Raw genomic sequence first — 22460 nt, 5'->3', positions numbered from 1 at the left:
TTATTATTATTATTATTATTATTATTATTATTATTATTATTATTATTATTATTATTATTATTATTCTCGACCTATACACGAAGCAACACCCAAGGAGAGCTGAATTTAATCGTGTCGACCTCGATCGCTCCTGGGTCCCCCAATGGTACATGCCCTTCGGGTTTCACCCTGGAGGCGTCTGGACCCTTCTGCAGAGACAATGACGAGTGCCTCGAGTCCACGAGTCGTTGTTCCCATGGCTGCGCAAACACCCTGGGAAGTTACGCCTGCACCTGTACGGAAGGGTATACCTTGGGACCAGATGGGTACACCTGTCAAGGTAAATGGAAGTAATTCGGGTTTTGTTTTGGTTCCGAGAGTCTGACTGACAAAGAAGGGAGGAATAAAGGAGTTAATGAAGTCATTGTTTAGTATATAAAGGCTTGGCTGAGAGTTTCTGCTAAGGGAAGATAGTTTTTTTTTTTTTTGCGTGTTTTTTTCTTTTTGCATGATTTTTTTTTTCATAGTCAAATATCCTCATTTTAGTTTTGCCAACTCTACTAAAATATCCCGTTTTTGGTAAAAGCTTTTTCATTTTAATCATACACTTGTTTATATGATATGGAAAGGAGATACAATTCTTGCCCTTGTCAAGACGTCACTAACTACACTTCCCCTGCCATACGTCTCTCAAAAGGATATCTAATTATCATTCATGGTAGTATTAGGCAATGTCATTCAATGTTTGCAGATGTCAACGAATGTGAAATGCCCGGAGTATGTGGTCCCAGAGAACAGTGTGACAATACGCCTGGATCGTACACCTGCACCTACACCTGTGCGGAAGGTTTCAGAAGGACGAGTTCTGGAACAGCATGTGAAGGTAATGTTAATCTAATATACTATTCAACTTACCACAGAAGGTGTCGACCAACTGGTATAGCAACACAAGAGTAGAAACATTATTGAATGTCCTATCAAGTTGTAGATATTTTTATTCTTAATCTGAAAAGTTTTGTTACATGGTTGATCACAAGATCTACTCGAACATTCATTCAGTCACCGTGTCGTTCATTTTCCTCAGACATAAATGAATGCCAAGAGGAGCCGAAGGTATGCGACCAGACTTGCTTGAACCTGATTGGTGGATACAGGTGTGACTGTCGTCGAGGCTTCAGGCTGGTTGGCCAGAATCAGTGCGTTGGTAGGTGACGTTACTTACGCAATACTTATGTTTCTATCCATCCTCTCAGTGATCTAATGCTTCTATCCATCCTCTCAGTGATCTAAGTACGAAATTAAATTTACTTTCGATATTGATTGTTTAGTTCCTATCACTGGACGCACATTTAATGTTAACAGGCTGTTCTAAATTTTATAAATTTCACAATGCAAACTTTTTTTGTTCATGTATTATTTTGTTCTTTGTACGTTATTATTCACTGGATAATCTGTTTAGTGCTGAGATTCTAAAACTCAAATGAATTTTCTGTAATTATTATTAGTATTATTGTTCTTCCAGACATTGATGAATGTGCTCAGTTTCGGTCTCCGTGTAGTCATGGATGTGAAAATACCATTGGCTCATTCAAGTGCGCATGCCCAGAAGGGCACTCACTCTTACCCAACGGGAGATGTAAAGGTAAACTGAAGTTAAGACGATTTGCAAAATCCCAACAAATTCTAATGACTCTTTTCAGTACCTTGGAGAGATTATATGACTTGAATCCAGAACAAAAATTAGTAATGTTTACTACAGTTAGTTCAGTTTTGCACTTCTTGGCTTTCTTATAAGTTTTGAATATGATTTAGATTATTTATTACTTTTGTAACGAATCTAGTTGTTTATCACTTTTGGAAGTACTCTGAATAGGTTTACTTTTGCAGAAACCTTTAGTTACCTGGAACTTTTAAAATTACATTTTGTAGTTTATCATTGCTGAAATAGGTCTGAATTGTCCAGTTTGTTATGTCTTGAAAATTCTATGTTAGCTGATTATTTTTTTAAATGCTTTGCAGTTTATTTAAAAATTTTAAAATACTTTTGTTCTGTTATCACTTTTAAAATATTGCAGCTTGTTTACTAATATTGTGATTTAGGTAAGAACAGGGAGAGCAGAATTGATCTATAAACTTTCGTGAAGGACATACCTCAAAAAAAAGAGAGGGGGTGGTGGGGTGAAGGGATGTTCACCAAAAACTTTCAGGCGCTATTATTTTCCAAAATACTTTTGGTTTGATTGTCACTTTTCAAAAATATTCTAATCCTGATCATTTTCTGAATTACTTCCTTTATTGTATGATTAGGTCCTTCCAATATCTATATAACGTTTTACAATAAAATCTGTCCTCGATATCACGGTTCAGTGCACTTGCTTCTACTGCATCTAGTTAAAGTCTCTTAGAAAGCTCAGTTGGGAGTTGGTAAAACATGATTTGCAATTCTTTCTAAACTAAAAATTCCTGGACATAAGAATTGCAGAGGTTCTTGGGCTTTACGACAATGATGCTGAAGGTCGAAAATTAAAGTAATGAAAAGAATAAGCAATAAGTCAATAAACAAGGAGAAATCATAAAACGATTCAAACAATGAAAGTAAGGAGCCCACTCTGACAATTATCTATAACAACAATATCCTCTCTTACAGCAAAATAATATGAGAAAAACGTGCTTGCTTTAAACTAATGTATAAAGGGAATTCCTAAAATCCCATATGTAGGATGAGGTGATGATAAAAGACAGATGATGATGGCATGGATATGCCTATCGCACAACCGCTATGAGAAATGTACGTAAATTAAAAACCTGGGTTTCTATGGGCACCAGAATTGGGAGACCCATACCTACTTGGGTGAGGACAACAGGAGGGAGGGAAGCTACATGCTAGGGATAAGAGAAAAATAGAGATGTGTAGAAGATAACGCACGCTAAAGACACAACTGGCGGAATTTCACGGAAACCCTCCACTGTCACGTGCCGTTGGAAGCGATGATAATGAGGATGAAGACATCCAACCCAAAGCGAGCTAACTCTACCTAAGATATATTTACTCGTACCATGACTCCAATTACCCTAAGAGGCTTAGGTTCAAGTTTCCCAGAGCATTTTCCTTAAGATCATTTTCCTCTAATTGCAGATATAAATGAATGTGCCATTCATAGCCATGATTGTCTAGACGAACAAGAGTGTCAGAACACGGAAGGCTCCTACAGGTGTATTACTCATTGCCCTCCGGGACTCAAGCAATCAGGAAATGGGACTTGTACAGGTAAAAACATCAAGGCTCTGTTTCTTTCTTGAGTGAGATGAAGTCTAATCAGCAGTTCAGGTGATGCATTTCCACATATGAGTGGTCTTACAGGAGAGATCAAAGTTATTTAGTTGTGCTTTTTCTTTTCACTATCAAGATGCTATAACTTTCATATTTCGTTAATGTTTAGGATTTATCCTTCTTTTGTTCATATAGTCAAGCAAGATTGCCTCCTAGATTAATTTGTGGCAATGACTCAATTTTGGGAAGAAGCATCAACTTCAAGTGACATTTCAGTATCTTAAGATAATAGAATTTACATCAGTTCAGCCAAGCACAACATACTCAATGGTCACCCTTCTTTTGTAATTCCCTCCCAAAGATTATTTTCAGATCACTCATACCATTCAGTTCCCTCATGAACACCCTTCCAATCCAGTACCATATCGAACACTGTACTGGGATCATTCTTCCCCTTCAGTTCACTCACAAGACTACTTCCAGATCACTCTTCCAATCCAGTACCATCTCAGACACTGTATTGGGATCATTCTTCCCACTCAGTTCCCTCACAAGACTAATCCCAGATAACTCTTCAAATCCAGTGCCATATCAAACACTGCATTGGGATCACTTTTCCAATCCAGTACCATCACAAATTCAGTATTGGAATCACTCTTCCTCTTCAGTTCCCTCACAAGACTTCTTCCAGATCACTCTTCCAATCCAGTACCATCAAAAATACTGCCTTGGGATCACTCTTCCCCTTCAGTTCCCTCAAGACTACTTCCAGATCACTCTCCCAATCCAGTGCCATATCAAACACTGCATTGGGATCAATCTTCCAATCCAGTACCATCTCAGACACTGCCTTGGGATCATTCTTCCCCTTCAGTTCCCTCACAAGACTAATCCCAGATCACTCTTCCAATACAGTGCCATATCAAACACTACATTGGGGTCACTCTTCTAATCCAGTACCATCTCAGTTCCCACACAAGACTATCTCTAGATCACTCTCCCAATTCAGTTCCATCACGAAGACTGTTTTGGGACCACTCTTCCCCTTCAGTTCCCTCACAAGACTACTTCCAGATCACTATCCCAATCCACTTTCCCCATAGAGATCATATTCATTCCCAACTCACCCATTCCTTCTGCGACTATTTCAGATATCGACGAATGCGCCGAGCAAGTGTCCGGATGCCACTACACCCAGTTGTGCTCGAACACCTGGGGATCTTACAGGTGCTCCTGCAGCAGAGGTTTCAGGTCGTCTGGTCCAGGTCTTCCTTGTCTGGGTATGTCTTAAAACGGGTTATGTTTTTGAAAATAGACTCAAAAAGTCCGTACTGTTATATTTTACGATTCAAAGTTTTGTATTAATTTTATAGTTTATTTTACTTATTTACATTAGCCAGCTTAGTTTTGGCATGTGGTTTTGTAGCCTCACATTATATAATATATATATATATATATATATATATATATATATATATATATATATATATATATATATTTGTGTGTATGTGTGTGTGTGGTTTTCTGAGAATGTTCCATATTGCAACCCTCTCCAACTACCAGTAAGGTCGTTCCGTGTCTGGGAGGTCTAGTCTTAAAACGGGTATCTTTTTGAAAATAGACTCAAAAAGTCCGTACTGTTATATTTTACGATTCAAAGTTTCATATTAATTTTATAGTTTATTTTACTTATTTACATTAGCCAGCTTAGTTTTGGCATGTGGTTTTGTAGCCTCACATTATATAATATATATATATATATATATATTATATATATATATATATATATATATATATGTGTGTGTGTGTGTGTGTGTGTGTGTGTGTGTGTGTCTGAGAATGTTCCATATTGTTTAAATCCCATCTAACAATACCAGTAACAGCCCCCAACCCCACCCCTCCCCCTCCGCCCCAAAAAAAAACCTCCTTCTTTAGGTACCTCACCTCCTGCCGCCCAGGTCCTTCTGATTTATTTTCCAGTTTTGTTCTTCAGATCGTGACTTCGAAAAGGCATTACAGTTGCTGCTTAATAATTCTATAAAATGTTGATAATATAAGCAGTCCCCGGGTTACGATGGTCTCGGCGTGCAACGTTCCGAGGTTACAACAATTTCAATTATATTCATCAGACATTATTTCCAGCGTTACGACGCCTACAACGCTCATCTGGCAGATGAAATATGGCACCAAAAATGCAAAATAATCAATATTTGAAGGGTTTTTTTATGAAAAATGCCATAAGAATGCAGTTTACATAGTTTTCAATGCACCCAAAACATTAAAAGTAAGGTTTTCTTAGGATTTTTGACGAAGTTCCGGCCTACAACGATTTTTGGCTTACGACGCGTCTTAAGAACGGAACCCCCGTCGTAACCCAGGGACTGCCTATTATCTTTTGAAAATTCTGGGATTTCCTCTTTTTTCCCCAAAAGGGGAACAGTTTTTTTCAAATATACTTGACAAAAATTATTTTGTAAATTTGCTATGTCTTACACGAGAAATAGATTATTTCTTTCATTAGTTTCACTTGCTTTCTCTGCTGTTTACAACAAAAGAAGGTATTTAGATCATATGTTCTCTAACTATAAGCCAATGTTTTCACATCGTTCAATAGTTAGACAACCCTGTTAATATCCCTCACATTTTCAAGTTCATAGATTTGTATGAATGCTTTATAGTATCTAGAGCATCTATAGAATTATAGGATTGTTATCTAATCTATTTTGTCAGCTACAAAAAATATTCTTGATTCGTTTTCTCAAAATGCTTTGCTGTAAATTAGCCTCATATATTATTTTATTGGAGGTTAATGTTTACTATTTATTTTCCGAATGATATACATTTACTTAAAGATTATCTAGAACTTCCGTGATGGAATTCAGAAATTCTGTAGACGCTCTCTGTTTTTTATTTTTTATTTTTCTTGCGAGTTGTTAAGCATTTCAAGCAAAGGGCGTTGTAATTCACTGTTAACGTTTATTTATTTATTCATCAATTACTCATTTATCCATTTCCTTAACTCTCTTTTTATCTCTAAGGTCGGGGATGGCACTGCCTACAGTTTGCCATTCACAGTGTACTGCAGGTCCATTTGAACTCAGCTGCTTTGCTTTCTGCCTTTTTTCTGCCTTTTTTCCTTCCCATACGTTTTCTTTAATCTCTATACACATTATCTGTCTAACCTCTTCAACCTCGTCTCTCCAGCTTTCATTTCAGAACAAACCCCCAGCCGAGTCCAAGATCAACCCGAAGCAGTCTTGCTTTTGTCTATTGTGTAGCAATTACTTTCATGTCTTTTCTAGGCCAACGTGAGTCGGTCTTGTTTTCTTCTACTTTGCAACAATTACCTTGAAGGCCTTTTGATCGTCAACCTGAAGCAGTCTCCTATCAAACTAATGTTTAGAAATTACTTTCAGGGTCTACTGTACAATAGCTACTTTCAGTCTTTTGAATGTCAACCTGAAGCAGTTTTTATTTTGTCTACTTTGCAGCAATTGCCTCCTAAGTAATTATAAGGTCAACCTAAAGCATTCTCTTGTTTAACTAATGTTTCAAAATTATTTTCAAGGTCTACTGTACAGTAACTAATTTCAATAATAAAGGCCAGCCTGAAGCAGTCTGATTTTTGTGTACAGTACAGTACTTACTTTCAAGGACATTCAAAGGTCGACGTTCAGCCGTGAACAGTTTTGTCTAATGTTCAATAATTACGCTCAGACTCTATTTAAGGTCAACCTACAAGCTTTCTCCGTGAACTTGACTCATCAGTTGTGAACTAAGACTAACCCTTTTTAAAAAAAATGTTTGTTTTATCCGCTTTTATTTCTTTTCTCTGTTCCATCTATGATCAAACAGACGTCAACGAGTGTTTGAGCACCCCTTCGCCTTGCAGTTATCACTGCCGAAATCTACGTGGGTCCTACGAATGCATTTGTGGCCCAGGCCAGAAGAGGCTGCCCGATGGAAAATCCTGCGTTGGTGCGCACTTTTCTTTCGTCGTTTATTTTAGGACCTCATGGAAGGGATGAGATGATTATGCTTGGAGAGAGAGAGAGAGAGAGAGAGAGAGAGAGAGAGAGAGAGAGAGAGAGAGAGAATGGATGGATGGGCGTGGTTATAGCCTAATAGGAGATAGCGGAGGAATGACAGCGATTTTCACAGTTCACTAAAATTTTGAATATTTTCGATGAGAAGAAATTAAGACTTTAAACAATTTCCAAAAGATTTTTGAAAAAGAGCTAAATAACTTATTCTCTTTTCTTGAATAATAGCTTTATTTGGAATTCTCACCGTGAAGTTAGCTTTTTGCATATTCAAAATTTACGGTCTTGTAAATCCGAGAAAGATTGGTTCCTCTATGTACTATGGCCAAATTTTCACAGTTGTAGACTTCTCTTAAATGCTCCGTGAGATACTTGTCAAATTGCTTCGATAAAACCTAGTATTCTTTAAGAACTCCCGCCTGTGTAATATTAGCTCATGCCAACTCCGTTAAAGGTATCTACTTAACGCAAAACGAAAAAAAAATGTCACACTTAGATACAGTATCAAAAAAATACACCGTAAGAATTGCCAAACTTAAGTTTTTCGTAAGATTTGAATTTTTCGTTACGTTTTAGGAAAAACCGGTCAGAGTTGAATGGCTTATACTGCGCGCACTTAAATGAATAAATAAATAAATAAATAAATAAATAAATAAATAAATAAATAAATAAATAAATAAATAAATAAGAGTGCAAGGTTCTCATGTCTGATTACTGTGGAGAACTAACATCATTTCTAAATGTCTTACTTATAAATAATCCATTTTCTTCAAGTTTTGTTGAAACAAAATGTAAAAAAAAAAGAATTATCTGATGACTCAAAACCATCACAATGTTCCACATTGATATTACCTTAATTCGTTATCTTTTAGTTATAATAAAAAATGCTATTTAATGATGTCAATCAAATGATTTAGTCTAATTCATGAACGATAGCGACAAGTGATGTAATTCATGACGTCATTTACGATAAAAAAATGACTGAACAGTGACATGAATTTAAACACGACACGTATATTACAGGGCTACAGTATGTAGAGGAACCACGTGCCCGCTCTTCCTTCCCACGCCGTGCCCGGCCGGCGCCCTCTGGGTATCCTACGTCAGAGTTCCAGGAGCAACTCCTTCATCAGTTTTATGCTGAGATGAGCTGCCCCAAAGGATTTGTTCTCGAGGATAATGAATGCAAAGGTAAACAAGGAATCATTGGCAAAGATTGTGTTAATACTTTGTACCAAATCTCCAATCTATTTCAAAGTATTTCGAAAAAAAGTAGAATAATAGATTTACGGGAAAAGAGCGAATGGTGTGAATGAGAGGGAGAATTGTGATACTTTGGAAGAAGGTAGGATGAGGTAAGTATGGAGAAGTAGCAGTTCCTGGTGAAGGAATTAAAGAACCTATGAGTTTGTTTGTTTGTTTGTATGGTGTTTTTACGTTTCATGGAGCCAGTGGTTATTCAGCAACGTGACCAACGGCTTTACGTGACTTCCGAACCACGTCGCGAGTGAACTTCTATCACAAGAAATACACATATTTCTAACCCCTCAATGGAATGCCTGAGAATCGAACTCGTGGCCACCGATTTGGCAGGCCAAGACCATACCGACCACGCCACTGGGGCGCTCATGAGGAAAGAAATGAAGGATATAGAAAACGGCTCACTTTAGATAGTGAGATTGACGTTAAAATAGATGAAGATATATAATTGACGGTTATTGTAAGATATCTTCTGAATAATGGCATTTAGCTTCTCGTTCTGATGTCATTTGCATCAAAAGCAGCAAAAGTAATATTTGAGGGTAGAACAATTGGACGTGTAAAGTCATAGAGTAATGTGCCCATTGAGGATACGGACTCTAACTAGACATGTGCAGGAGAAGCGTAGTCGTGGTGTAAGTGTAGTTGTAGAAAATTGTTAAAAAGAGATTTGAAACTGATTATCTTTGATACATTGGAGTTGAAATACTTAAATTTAGTAATGATGAAGACGCTGGAGTGGAATAAGGCAAGAACGACAATGTACTTAAGTTATTTGACCCTACATGGAAAATAAATAAAATAACATATGTATATATATATACGCATGTGTGCGTGTGCGTGCGTGTGTGTGTTTACATGTTTGTATATATGCAAAAGATACTATGCAACTATAAATACTTACAAAGAAATATATAGGTGCAGGTGGGCATGTCTCTCTACCCATATGTATGTGCCCGAGTACGTACAATTTTTCCACCAGTTACTCATGCTCACGTTACTCTCATAACTCCACTGATCCTCCTGCAGGGAGCTGTTCGTCATGAATACCAGGTACTAGAAGGCTAAAGGGTTCATAATACCTCAATCATAATACGGCGATGCACGTGGAGGAATGTCTAGGGCGAAGGCCAGTGACCAATTATTTTCTTCCTTATTTTTTGTTTTTGTTTTTATAGTATAACATCAAAACACCTTCTTCCTTACAGAGTCTTCCACAGATTAGATTATCATTTTGCATGAATCGTCTTGGAATGTTCCCGTTTGCGATCTCTTTTTTACATCACTGTGGATCTTCTCCCAGATCGTCTTGTTGAAGATGATGTTTGTAGATTTGTCTTTGCTTTTTTTCATATCAGTATCATTACAGAAATAATATTTCTTCCCAGATGTCAATGAATGTGCCTTACCGGAGAGATGTCAGCATCGATGTGAGAACACGAATGGAAGTTATATATGCCTTTGTCCGCCTGGCTACAGATTAAATTTCAATCAACGGACGTGTGATGGTGAGATGATTTTCTCTTTGTTCTTTTTTGTTGGTTTGTTACGTCATAAGAATCTTGCCTTTTCATAAGAATATTCCCTTTCATTCATATGACAGCCATACTGCAACAAATAATTCACTTTTGTTAAGTTTTATATTTCGGTTCTTCCACCTGGCATTCACTTTTCGTTGCGGTTCTGCTATATAATAAAATCCACCAATTCTTTACATTTCTGTATCACACACCGTGTTAATTTGTGCTCCATCTTCTAGCAATATTGCATCTTTTCATTGCAGCATTCACTGTACTGTAAGTCAGTTTTTCAAACTTCATTTCCAACAACATTTCCTGTTGTTTAATATCATTCATGAGTGACACTTTCTTGGCCTCTTTCTATTGCAAAGTATTAACTGCATTTTCTAATGAAGTCTCTTTCTTTATGTATCACGTATACCTGACCTGTTTATGCCATTCGTCTTCATTCCTGTGTCAGAATTTCATAGTTTGTCTTTCTTTCTTATGCGTCAAATATTCGGTTTTTTTTCTCTTTTTGATTCGATGTTAGTAAATTTTTTAGATCTTAAATTTCCTTCAGTTACATATAATATAGTTAACGCTTTTAATTTATGTTTTGCGTTCCAAACATTTTAAGACGTCTTTTAAAAATCTTTCTCCATTTTCTGGAAAAACTAGCAGCTTAAGATGCCATGAAAAAGTGCTTTGCTCAGATACGAATAAACTCTAACATAGAATTCGTGTCTGATGTCCATAATAAGGATCTAATTATACCATAATCAATATCAGTTTAAAGAGATCACTTTACATCTTTTGATGTTGCAAACTATTAGATAGGTTATAAAGGACACTCCGCGTCATATATTAACAAATTTTCTTGACACTACTTATTTGTGTCAGATCTCTGTAACAAAACTTGTATTAGATTTTAAGACATTTTTTTTTCCATTCCTTTGATATCACTATTACGTATAAATGGCACTCAGTGTCATTTATGAGTTGAATTTTCTTGTTGAATTAATTTTTGTGCCAAATATCCTTCATATTTTCCTAATGATTAACTATTTCAATCTAAGACGTATTATAAGTGACACGCAGTGTCTGACATGAACTGAATTTTCTCACTGCTACTCGTTCGTGTGTCACATATCTAGAACATTTTCGAATAACAATTTTCAGAAATGCGTTCCCTTCCTTTGATATAACCAAGGTTAGAAGTCACATCCTTGGTCAGATATGAATGGAATTCACTAACCCATCTACTATTCGCTCCCTTGTCAGATATCGACGAGTGTGTGGAGCAGAACGTGCAGTGTGGAAGGGACAAACTCTGCTTCAACCTCAGGGGATCTTACAAATGCATACCAGCCCCTTGTCCGCCTGACTACCAAAGGGATCCTTTGACCGGGTGAGTCCAATTAATCGAAGGCCGCAAGTGAAGCTGACCCAACGGGGGTTGGGGGGAAATGTCTCGGACCGTTCGACACTTTACGATCGACATGTTTCCTTCTTATTTAGTTAGAGAGGCGCATGGTGGGGGGGGTTGCGTGCCTCTGGGGAGGAGGACAGGCTGACAGACAGAGAGAAAAGAAAAGACGAACACCATCAGAATGCGAAAATTTCTAGTTTGTTTAATACGCTCTCTCTCTCTCTCTCTCTCTCTCTCTCTCTCTCTCTCTCACACACACACACACACACACACACACACAAAATCGGCTAAATTAGCAAAAAAGAGTCATGCTGAGTATGGCTTATCTTGTAAATTCCATTTTTTGCCAGATATAAATCTTTTCTATAATCATTCACATCCAACTTTCTTGAGATCAGTGATCAAAACTTGAAAACGCCTCGATGCATCCATTACGAGTGATTTATTATTCTGAAGTCTTTAAAAGTAACATAGGTTTGAAGAAAGAAGCAAAGAAGCAACTAAATCTCTCTGTCTAAAATTAGGGATGATGATTCATAATGTACACCCTCTTCGGACAAAGACAAACCAGAACACAGTCCCCTACGCAGCTTGAGAGATTACTCTTATCAAGTTTCATGACAAAAACTCCCAGTTCTTTTCTCTTGACTAACACCGACTTTGCTTACGCAGTCATACATAAGAATAATTTTATACTCTTACGTAAGCCATTGGAGTAACTCGTAATGATGAGAACTTTTTAGCTGAATTTTATTTGGAGCTGACGATTTAAAGACAGAATTTTGGTAAATTTGACAGAATTGTAATGGAAATGAGCATTTCAAAATTAAAAGACAGAATTGTAATGGAAACAGAATGGAATGGAAATGACGATTTAAAGACAGAATTGTAATGGAAATGACGATTTAAAGACAGAATTGTAATGGAAATGACGATTTAAAGACAGAATTGTAATGGAAATGACGATTTAAAGACAGAATTGTAATGGAAATGACGATTTAAAGACAGGAATTGGAGATGAAATGGCGGATTTAAAGACAGAATGTAATGGCAATGACGATTTAAAGACAGAATTGTAATGGAAATGGCGATTTAAAGACAGAATTGTAATGGAAATGACGATTTAAAGACAGAATTGTAATGGAAATGGCGATTTAAAGACAGAATTTGTAATGGATGACAGAGAAAAGATGTAAGGGAAATGGCGATTTAAAGAGAACAGAAATTGTAATGGAAATGCGTTTTAAAGACGATTGTAATGAAAGCGATTTAAAGACAAAATTGTAATGGAAAATAATACTCTTCTACGTCCCATACGAAACGATCAAACATGAACAAGATACAAGAAGTAAACTAAAGTTTAATTATTTTATTATAATTCAGTTAGTGAGTGATAATCTAATATAGCATTTAGTTCACATAAGTACAACTATATACTGCTTCAGTGCTAGCAAGGGATGGCTCCATCGATAAATTTAAACAACGGTCGCTGTGCCACAAATACTTTAACTTAACTAAAATGTCGTTCCCCATTGCAAGAGGTGGTTCTAGAGGAAAAACATTACTTTAACTGCCAAATGCATATTCAACTGCTAAATCGTGGACTGACTCTCTTGTACGGTAATACCTCCACAACACTGACCACTTCATACATCAACGTAGTGGTTTCATGGACACTGTGCCAGACCCACAACAAACTCTAATCCATTCACCCCTATCTTTCTCGTACTCTTGCTCTTCCTGAATATGAAAGCCCTTCCCCTCTAATACCTCTCTCGTTCCATCCTTTCGTCTACTCCAATCTTTTTATCAGCTCTCCTGGTTGTCCTTTATTTCTCTCCCTGTCAGTTTTTATTCCTCCGTATATACAATGCAAACAATTCATCTCGGCAGCTTCAAACGTTTTTCCTTTCAGTCGCGTTCACCATCCACACTTCACTTCCATAAAAGGTTCTCTTTCACTCTAAATCTTCTCCATTCCTGGAATATGTGCTCTGTGTACATTGGGCCATTGATTGACACAAATAATCTCTGTGAGCGTTTTCTAAAAGAGGAAGTTGTGCAATATATCTAAAGACAGATGAATGTACGAATATACGCAGACATCCAGACATAAACACGGAACATATCTCCTGAATTATGAAATATAATCCTTGTAACTTGATTTAGTCGTTTTCTTTCTCATTCGTCACTGAATGCCTCCACTCTCTTGGAATAACGAGCTATTAAAAATAGTGCCTTCATTCCTTTCAAATCCCGTGAGTTAAGTGAGCGAGTTACTGAAGATGATGACATCGCGCCAGATTAAAGCATCAAGTCGGTCCATTTTTAAAATGAGACTTTTGCCTCATTAGGAACGCTGCCACGTCTTTCTAACTCTAAAACTTCGTTTTCAGCTCGTATCTACCTCCGTGCAAGGAGGGCATTTCGGTGCTAGAGTGAAATTTCTTTGTGTAGTTTTATACCTTTTTATCCATCAAGTGGGGGAAAAATGACAAGTAGGAATATATACATACATTACACACACATACATATATATACGTATTGTGTGTGTGTGCATGCGAAATTTAATTTTAACTAAAAAGCAATTATATATTTCTAAAGGTAATATTCTAAAGGTATAAAGCTTAACTACTCTGGTACTGGATCCAGAAATTCATATATCTGCTCAACTGTGATCACAAGCTTCTATCTCTTCTACAGGAATTGTATTCTGGATTGCACACGTGGCCACAGTAGCTGCCCTCCTGGAGTGAGCTACGCCCACATCCTGGCCTTCAAAACGGCTTCTTTGCCGGCGGGCATTCACGCCCATCAGGACTTAGTCAGACTTATGGCTTACGATCAGGCCGGCAACCTAGTTCCGCAGACCCTCTTCACCATCATTGAAAACGATACGGGTAATGGTTCTCTCTCTCTCTCTCTCTCTCTCTCTCTCCTCCTCTCTCTCTCTCTCTCGTCTCTCTATTTCTCTCATCTTCTCTCATCTCATCGCTCTCCTCTCTCTCCCATAGTATAATATATATATATATCTATATATATATATATAGTATATTATATATTATATATTATATATATATATATATATAATATATATATATAATAGATTGTGTTTTTAATGTACGTGTGCCGCTTATGTATTTGTATAGTGAGTAGATGGTTCCATACACACAGTGGTTCCTTACTGGTACATCATAAAGTCAGTTACAGGTTTACCTCCTTCCCTAATCTCAAACTACTCTCCCATTCATAATAACTTCATATTGCTCCACCAAAAACATAACCTGCATTAACAGTCGTTCCTCCCTCCAGGGATACAGTTCAGAATTCGTCCAGAGAATGGCAAAGGAATCCTTCGTACGTTACAGCCACTTACAGCTGGCAGGGAATACAGGTGAGTTAGCTACCAAAATGCTGTAGGGATGGGTCTGTATTTTTCATTTAAATAACTTAATGAAAGTTCTAGCTGCCTTGAAAATATGCTGTCATATACCACTGTTTTACACTAGACGGAACCTGAACTGAATCAGGTTTCTTCTGGGCGTTGTTTTCTATAATATGAACACTTGCATTTGCATAATTACTTCAAAACAGGTTTTCATTGTAGGCTTGCCTTTACTTCGTCTTGTGCTTTCTTGATTATTTGAGTCCAAACCTCAGTCCATTTTTATTCTATGACTTGTTTCTCAAACATTCTTTCTTAAAACAACCACGTCACTAACAATATCATTCAGCAAAAAGCCAGATAATTTCTTATATTCCACTTTCATCCCACAAATTTTAAGAGACGTATCCGCAAATTCATTTGTAGTGAAATTTTTCTATCCCCATTTCATTTCCTTTGTCCCTTAGCCCTGGGCAAGATAAGAACATGACGTTGCCCGTCCCATCAGTCTCCTCTCAAAGGAAAATCAACTTATCCCAGTTAGCATTTCCAGCGTCATGTGCTCAACCAAAACATTTATCTTCTTCTTTCCAGGATGGTGGTTGAGGCTGTGTCCTACGACGAGTTCGAGCGTTTTGTCAAGTACTCCACGAGGTTCATCATTTTCCTCCACATTTCAGAATATCCCTATTAAAGTGTTCTTAAAATACATACAATGAGACGTACTTTAAACGAATAACATCAGTTTCCTCTTAAAAAGATCAAAACATTCTTGATTTATCTTAAGGGATTACCGTCTGTTCACCTGCACGTATGAGAAAAAAAAACAAAGATACTAAAGGTCTTTCCGGGAATAAATTAGAGATATTGTAAGGGAGAAAAATAAGGGATTAATGGACTTTTGAAGCCCAGTCAAACTACCTGGGTAGCCATATAAGGACTCGACGGTGGCGGAGAGGTAAGAATCCCTTCATCACGACGCGAATTATTGCAAGACGGGCGAGTCACCTTTGCAGATCCGGGGAATTTTTATTCTCGTGTTCATCTTGATTAGAAAATGGTCTTTTCAATCAGCTCAGATGAACGAAGTTAATAATGAAGGTTTCTTCTTCAGTGGTTTTTCGGTGTTGCTTCCGACTATGCTCCCTTTCGGGTTTCAAGGCCATGCGTTCTTCTTGTTAAGTATTTTGTAGTGAAAATATCTTCTTCCATTGAAAAAGAATGAGGATTTTATACCTGTTTCTCCCTTTCACGGAGCTTCCTACCTTGGTGCTTAAAAAAAAATTCTGGAGCTTTCCTAGAAAGTGACCCCCTAGGATTTTCGGGGGTCGTTATCTAGGACTAATATTTCTTTCTTGATGATACTATTTACAGCCTTTTGTTTATGTTTTACCGGTAGTCCCCAACGGCCTTGTACTAAACACGCCGGAGAGGTGGATATGTACCAAAAACCCTTAGGGTCATTGTTTAAGAAGGTCCGAAATTTTTACAATGTCTACAATATCATGAAAATAAATGCTACATGTTATTCAATGCTGCAAAATAATTTTAACAGTCCCTAATGAATCAATTATAAACTGAATATCGTTAAAATGTTTAGTTTAAACTGCTTCTTTTCCTGGCCTCATGACAAAATAACCAAACTGTCTCACGTTAACAATTTCCAAAACCTACCAGTTGGTTCGGTACTATCATGTTAATTTCCATTTAAGAACTCAAGATTGGAATTACTGCTTAAGAAGTTTTTTTACATTTCTTCTTCATCTTCTACTTCTCCTTCTTTGATAATAGGGCGGCGCGCACAATCGTCTGGAAAACAAAAGCTCCAACACAACAACCGTGATCAGCAAAATCTGATCGTCAGAAGCCACTTCAAGGTGACACATCTTTCGTCGAGTCTTTATTTGCAGATCTTTTAGTTTTTTATCTCCACAGAAAAAATGGTGACTCAAGTTTTCTTGTCTGCAACGTCGTAGAGTTTGATTTATCATTCAGCTCAATTAGCTCTTCATGAGGCAGAATTTTGTAGAAAGCCCTTTCTTATTTCCCCACGTCAAGAGAGCCGTTTCTCTACGTCGGGTCACTTCGCTTAACCAGACAACCTAACCACTGTACAAGAGCTCGATCACTCTTTCCCTATCATAAATTACAACAGGCAACTCCAAATGACCTCACATCCTGCTCATATGTAGAAAGAGGAGTGTCAGACAGTTCATCATACAAGTACTTAAAACAATAACCTGTAGCAGCTCTTCAAATACCAGAGCATATTCATATTATAAGAAATTGCTGAGTCTGTCGGGATTGGGTACAGGGATTGGTTAATCCATTGTCTCACTTACTCTAGAATTTATTTATAATCATAACAGTTTAAGGTAATGCCTTTAGTAACTAGTCTTCGGGTTTCTCTTTACCATGAAGTTCGTCCTTTAATGCTACTCTTCTCTTTATCTCACATTCCGGATACGCTGTAGATAATGTTTACGTTCTTCCGTGGTTTGTCGATGTTGTGTTTAAAAACCAAATAAATAGACAGAGGTTTCTTGTGAATCTCCCGAAGAGGTGTGTTTTTCATTCAGTTTCTGCCTTTTAGACATTTAATTTACAGTGTCGAGCTATGATATTCTCATACATAATCAGGGGTGGAATCCTTTCACCACAGATATCATATAATTTCAGAATTTCTCCCGGAGTTAATTACTGCTTGAAAACAAATTTGTTCTAGCGACGTATTGTGACACTAGTTTTTATCACTTCAGTGAAACCAACGTCCATTTCTTCACATCACCTAGGTAGTAATAATACCGTACGAAGTATGGAAAAAATATATGAACTTTAATTTGTCAATATCACATCCCCATAAAAAAAAGAAGCATCAGTTTATAAAAGCCAGGAAGGCCGATCATCAACATTTTTTATGGGATTAACACACGGCAAATAATTCTATTACTTTAGGTTCCCTGATTCTGCTGCAATCATCCAACTGCAGTTACAGTTCACTAATTGTTTTTAAGCAACAAAAATTTATCTATGATTATAATAAAAAAAAACAGTTGTCAGATTATACGAAATAATGCTTCTATATCCTATGGAACATCTGGGAACAATTCTGTAATAGCTTAAGACAATACGTACTGACTAATACTGACTCTGTCATCCTGTAATACCATTTTGAAATCCAACGTTAAGACAAGGGTTTACGACAATAAACATTTGCAGTACTTCAGTGTTTACATTGAGCATATTAAGTCCTGGGCCACCCATAGAGATTTCCCCAACGGATGTTCAGTCCTGTGTGTCTATAATGACGCCATATCCTCCAGTAAGTGCTGCCACGCAATTCTTCCAAATAAAGCCACTGAAGATTTGGCAAAGAATTCACTAGACCTTGGATCTTTTCAACTGAGGGATTCCTTTCGTAACACGACTTCACATGTAGATGAAAGATTTCTACATTGCACACACTATTCTTAAGAAGCGAAGATAGCCCGTGGCACATACTAATACTGAGGATCTGCAGGTTTTGAGCAGATTTGAGTAGTGCTTCTAGAACAGCACACCAACGTTGCCTATGTCCAGGCTCAGCTGCCGGGGTATCGCTATCACCAGGTCCATCTTCATGGAAGCTTATTTCCTTGAGGTTTTGACAGACTGGGAAGATGAGGCCTTCCCCATTGTTTGGAACGTTTAACACGGAGCGCTGCCATACATGCATCTTTAGGCGAACAAGATTTGGGCACTGCTGAAGGAACCAAATAATTATGCTCGAGTTCAAACACTGAGAAACTGTTGGGGCTTCCAGGATTAGGGATTTCAGTGCTTGGCCTTTAGTTGACATTATGGGCATCAGGAAGCTCATGTTGAATTCATCATCACAGTGTAGATTCAAATGCAATTCCTCTAATTTGGGCCACTCAAGAATTAGCTCTAGCATCTGTCTGCCTGCAGATTTACAAATTTTGGCAGTTCCCATATTGGTAAGATCTAGCACGAGGGACCTGACATCAGGGCAGCACCAGGCAAACTTATGCAGTCGTTCAAGTCCCATTGTATATACCACACCACACTCAAAGAATATTTTGGTTAGAGAGAGCACTTTCCCATTTCTAGTTATAGGCATTAAAATATCACGGCCATGATTTGAATACTGATCATCAAAGACGTTTGTTTTCCACTCACATGTGTAAGAGGTTAGTTCAGGATAATAAGCGAGAAGCAACTTATGAAAGTTCTTTGCTACCTCAATACGCCCATAAGCAACTTCAACTTCCTTTAGGGTAGTGAAAGATTTATAAACAGTCTTATCCTCACCTAGCAAAACATGATCAGAGAGCTTGCTTAAACTCCTGCCCTTAAAAAATGTCTTACAAAAAGCTTTCATGGAAATGACCTGCCATGGGAAGTTGTGGAGTAAATAAAACTTCTCCAGCATCGGACATGACTTGCTGGCTATTATCAAGATTTCATCTGTGATATTGATATGTGAGATGAAAAGACTTTTAAGGTTTGGTGCCTCTTGTAAGATGGCCTCTAGAATGCTGGGGTACATGCCACCATATACCTTTAGTTCAAGCAAAGATTCAAAGGGCCCCAGTACGTGCACAAGCTTCGTAACCCAGCCTTCCCAAGCAAACGGTATAACACACTGTTTGTCTTTGTCACCGTAGTCACGGTCAATGAAAACACTTTCAAGAACCGTAAACTTCATCAGAATTCCGGTCAGATGCTTTCCAAAATCCTTATCATACTTTGGATGGACGTCAGAGTATACATCGAAAGCCCTTTCCAGTGACTGTCTCGGACCCCCTGGATTCTGTGGGATCTTGGATAGCCAGTCTTTTACTTGATCTAGGGCTTCCTGCGAAAAAAGGAAAACAAATTATTAACTGTGACCGATAAATGTCATTTTAACTTAAACCATAACTCTTCATAGAGTAGCAGTGACGAACTTTTAAAGAACAACTAAATCCTATACTTTACCAAGGATAGCAAAGTCACCCCTCTAACAAAAGGAAGTGCCTAGAATCTTAACTTATAAGGACAAAGGAATAAAGCGTTTGCAGAAATTAGTTGTGCAGCCTGAATGACAAACGCACTTTTAAGATAAATCTAATAAAAGATGTTAACACATGTTCAAACTTTATTTACAACACTGTGATAATTAATTGTGATCAGTAACTCCCAAACATTTTTCAGTTCATGTGTATCGTCATGTATTCCGAACATAATTCAAAAGCGTATATACTCAGCTGCCCACCTTGACCACAAGTAGCGCTAGATCCATATCATCTAAGTCATCTTCGTAAGTTATTAAATGAGTGGTGGTCTCTTTCTCGTCATCATCATCTTCGGCAAATATAGACTCCTCCTCCAAACAGCGATGTCTTATGAGACCAGCGGTTGCTCTGGCAATCAACAATTCTGGAGGCACGAGTGCTATCGCCCCTCGTATGCGATCTTCTGTGAATCTAGTGATACTCTTTGCAAGGAACGCGGCCACAGAGTCCTGAAGGCGCTGTGGGCTATCCCACGCCATGGCGCCGATTCTCTCGCAGTGAACGCACTCAAATAAACAGAGGAAAACTGTCACAACTTTGTATGCTCTCTTCTGCTTAATGTAATCACTTGGTCACAATGTACTATATGCAAATCGTACCATGTCCTCCTAAACACCAAATTCCACACCATTTTTCCTCGCTGAACTACGTCGTCCAAGAGTGAAAAATTCCAATCATGTCATAAGTAATCATCAGATTGATCAGCGCTTCCATGGTTATCCGGGAATCCTTGGTAGCTTTTCATCTGCAAGAGAATGAAGTTCATCAGTCACTATTTCGAACACAAAGTGTTATAAAGCAAAGGGATTCATTCTCTCTCTCTCTCTCTCTTCTCTCTCTCTCTCTCTCTCTCTCTCTCTCTCTCTCTTAATTCCATAATCGGCCTGTAACTGCCTGTAATCGGCCTTACTTTAATTACTCAAGACTTGTCACGACCTCACTTTATTTTTGTTTTTTCTCCCTCTGAATCTCTAATGAACCCCGCCATGGAAATATTTAACTCCTAACGAGAAACTTCATCAGTAAATAAGCGACGCCTATTGTACTCGATATTAGCCAGTGGTGCGCAGAGTTTATATAACGAAAGGGAAAGGGATAGGATGCATTTATATTTTGACGTCACTTCCAAATATGGCGGCTAAATTATACCGCCAGATAGGATCACGATTTCGTGACCTTTCTTGGCGCAAATTTTCTTTCGTTTACCTCCGTCGGATATCAGGAATACCATCGGCGGGGCGGGTTTTAATTATACGTTGAAGATTACGAAAGCAGAGGCGCCAACAATAATGCTTACATGTGGATGTCGACCCCTTTATAAACACCCAGACACGGACTGATACCACAACAACAGCAACAACAATAATAACAATCATTCTTATAACAATAATAATAAACAGGAAAATGAAGAAGACACCACAACGTGTCTCAAAATTAAATGCAGAGGCATTTCCCTACTTTGCTCTAAGGAGGTGGAGCTTTCGTCCTTTTTACAAAATGTTTCAGCTTTTAGGTGGTACATTTTTGTCGCTGGTACTCACCGTGATACATCATATATATATATATATATATATATATATATATATATATATATATATATATATATATATATATACTATATATATATACATATATATATATATATATATATATATATATATATATATATATATATATATATGCAATTCGAATTCCGAACTGACTTCAGCCTTTTTGTACCTGTTGTGTTTACTTCGACATGAATATGAACATATTTGTGTTCTTAACTCTCCGTCTAATATTAAGATAGTATAATAAGATCGTGGGTTTATGTCTCACCAAAATATCCCCAGTAAACCAATAATAGTATTTTAAATATTTTGTCGCGTTTTACCGTCTTCGGGCTGAAATTATGTTAAATCGTTCTTTGAACTATGTTCCACTCGCTGTTTTTTTTTTTTTATTGCTTGAATAGAGCAGAATTTAGGCCAAAGGCCATGCACTGGCGCCAATGAAGTCATTCGGCGCTTAAATGGAAACTGACAGTAAAAGGTTTGAAAGGTGTAACAGGAAGAAAACCTCAGAGCAGTTGCACTATGAATCAATTGTTAGGGGAGGGTGGGTAGCAAGATGGACGAGAGAGAATATGAAAGGAGGTCCAGTAAAAGGAACGAAAAGGGTTGCAGCTAGGGGCCGAAGCACGCTGCAAAGAACCTTAAGTAATGCCTACAATGATGGCACTATCCCCGCACGGAGACTGTTTTTATTTAAAAATGCTTGGCTCATTTGCCTGCCTTAATTCAGACGAGTGGCGACCATATCATCAACCAACCCCAGGTTGTGACATAGGCATTGTATTATGATCTCTGATGTTCGTTTCTATAATTTTTTTATCAAGGTCATATTTCAATAATAATAAACTTGAACACAGCACTGTAACTTGTCTCAAAATTACGAGGTCAAGGAATACACATCAAAGGCAACTTTAATATAATTATTAACAATACATAATCAGAAACTTCCTTTTTAATTGAAAACTTATTCTCACGAGAAGT

The 22460-nt window shown here is 37.5% G+C and overlaps 2 protein-coding genes across 2 annotated transcripts in view; one reads left to right on the top strand and one right to left on the bottom strand.

Moving 5' to 3' along the window:
• The window catches only part of LOC135211262 (hemicentin-1-like), a gene marked incomplete in the record, with an annotated part of 257809 nt that extends 240379 nt beyond the window's left edge, over window positions 1-17430 (top strand). The window contains 13 exon segments of the mRNA XM_064244559.1: window positions 84-319; window positions 731-862; window positions 1064-1183; window positions 1502-1621; window positions 3116-3247; window positions 4402-4530; window positions 7106-7228; window positions 8317-8484; window positions 9942-10061; window positions 11337-11463; window positions 14188-14384; window positions 14797-14878; window positions 15464-17430. Coding sequence (XP_064100629.1) covers window positions 84-319; window positions 731-862; window positions 1064-1183; window positions 1502-1621; window positions 3116-3247; window positions 4402-4530; window positions 7106-7228; window positions 8317-8484; window positions 9942-10061; window positions 11337-11463; window positions 14188-14384; window positions 14797-14878; window positions 15464-15563 — 1786 coding nt within the window.
• Window positions 17199-22460, bottom strand: part of LOC135211261 (uncharacterized) — a 9498-nt gene continuing 4236 nt past the window's right edge. Inside the window, exons 2-3 of the mRNA XM_064244558.1 lie at window positions 20127-20671; window positions 17199-19727 (exon numbers count right to left, since the gene is read on the bottom strand). Coding sequence (XP_064100628.1) covers window positions 18114-19727; window positions 20127-20405 — 1893 coding nt within the window. The 5' untranslated portion in view covers window positions 20406-20671 and the 3' untranslated portion in view covers window positions 17199-18113. The remainder of the gene's footprint in view (window positions 19728-20126; window positions 20672-22460) is intronic.

This window comes from Macrobrachium nipponense, chromosome 4 (genome assembly GCF_015104395.2).
Source record: "Macrobrachium nipponense isolate FS-2020 chromosome 4, ASM1510439v2, whole genome shotgun sequence".
Classification (NCBI taxonomy): Eukaryota; Metazoa; Arthropoda; class Malacostraca; order Decapoda; family Palaemonidae; genus Macrobrachium; species Macrobrachium nipponense.
This window is presented reverse-complemented; position numbering and strand designations above follow the sequence as displayed.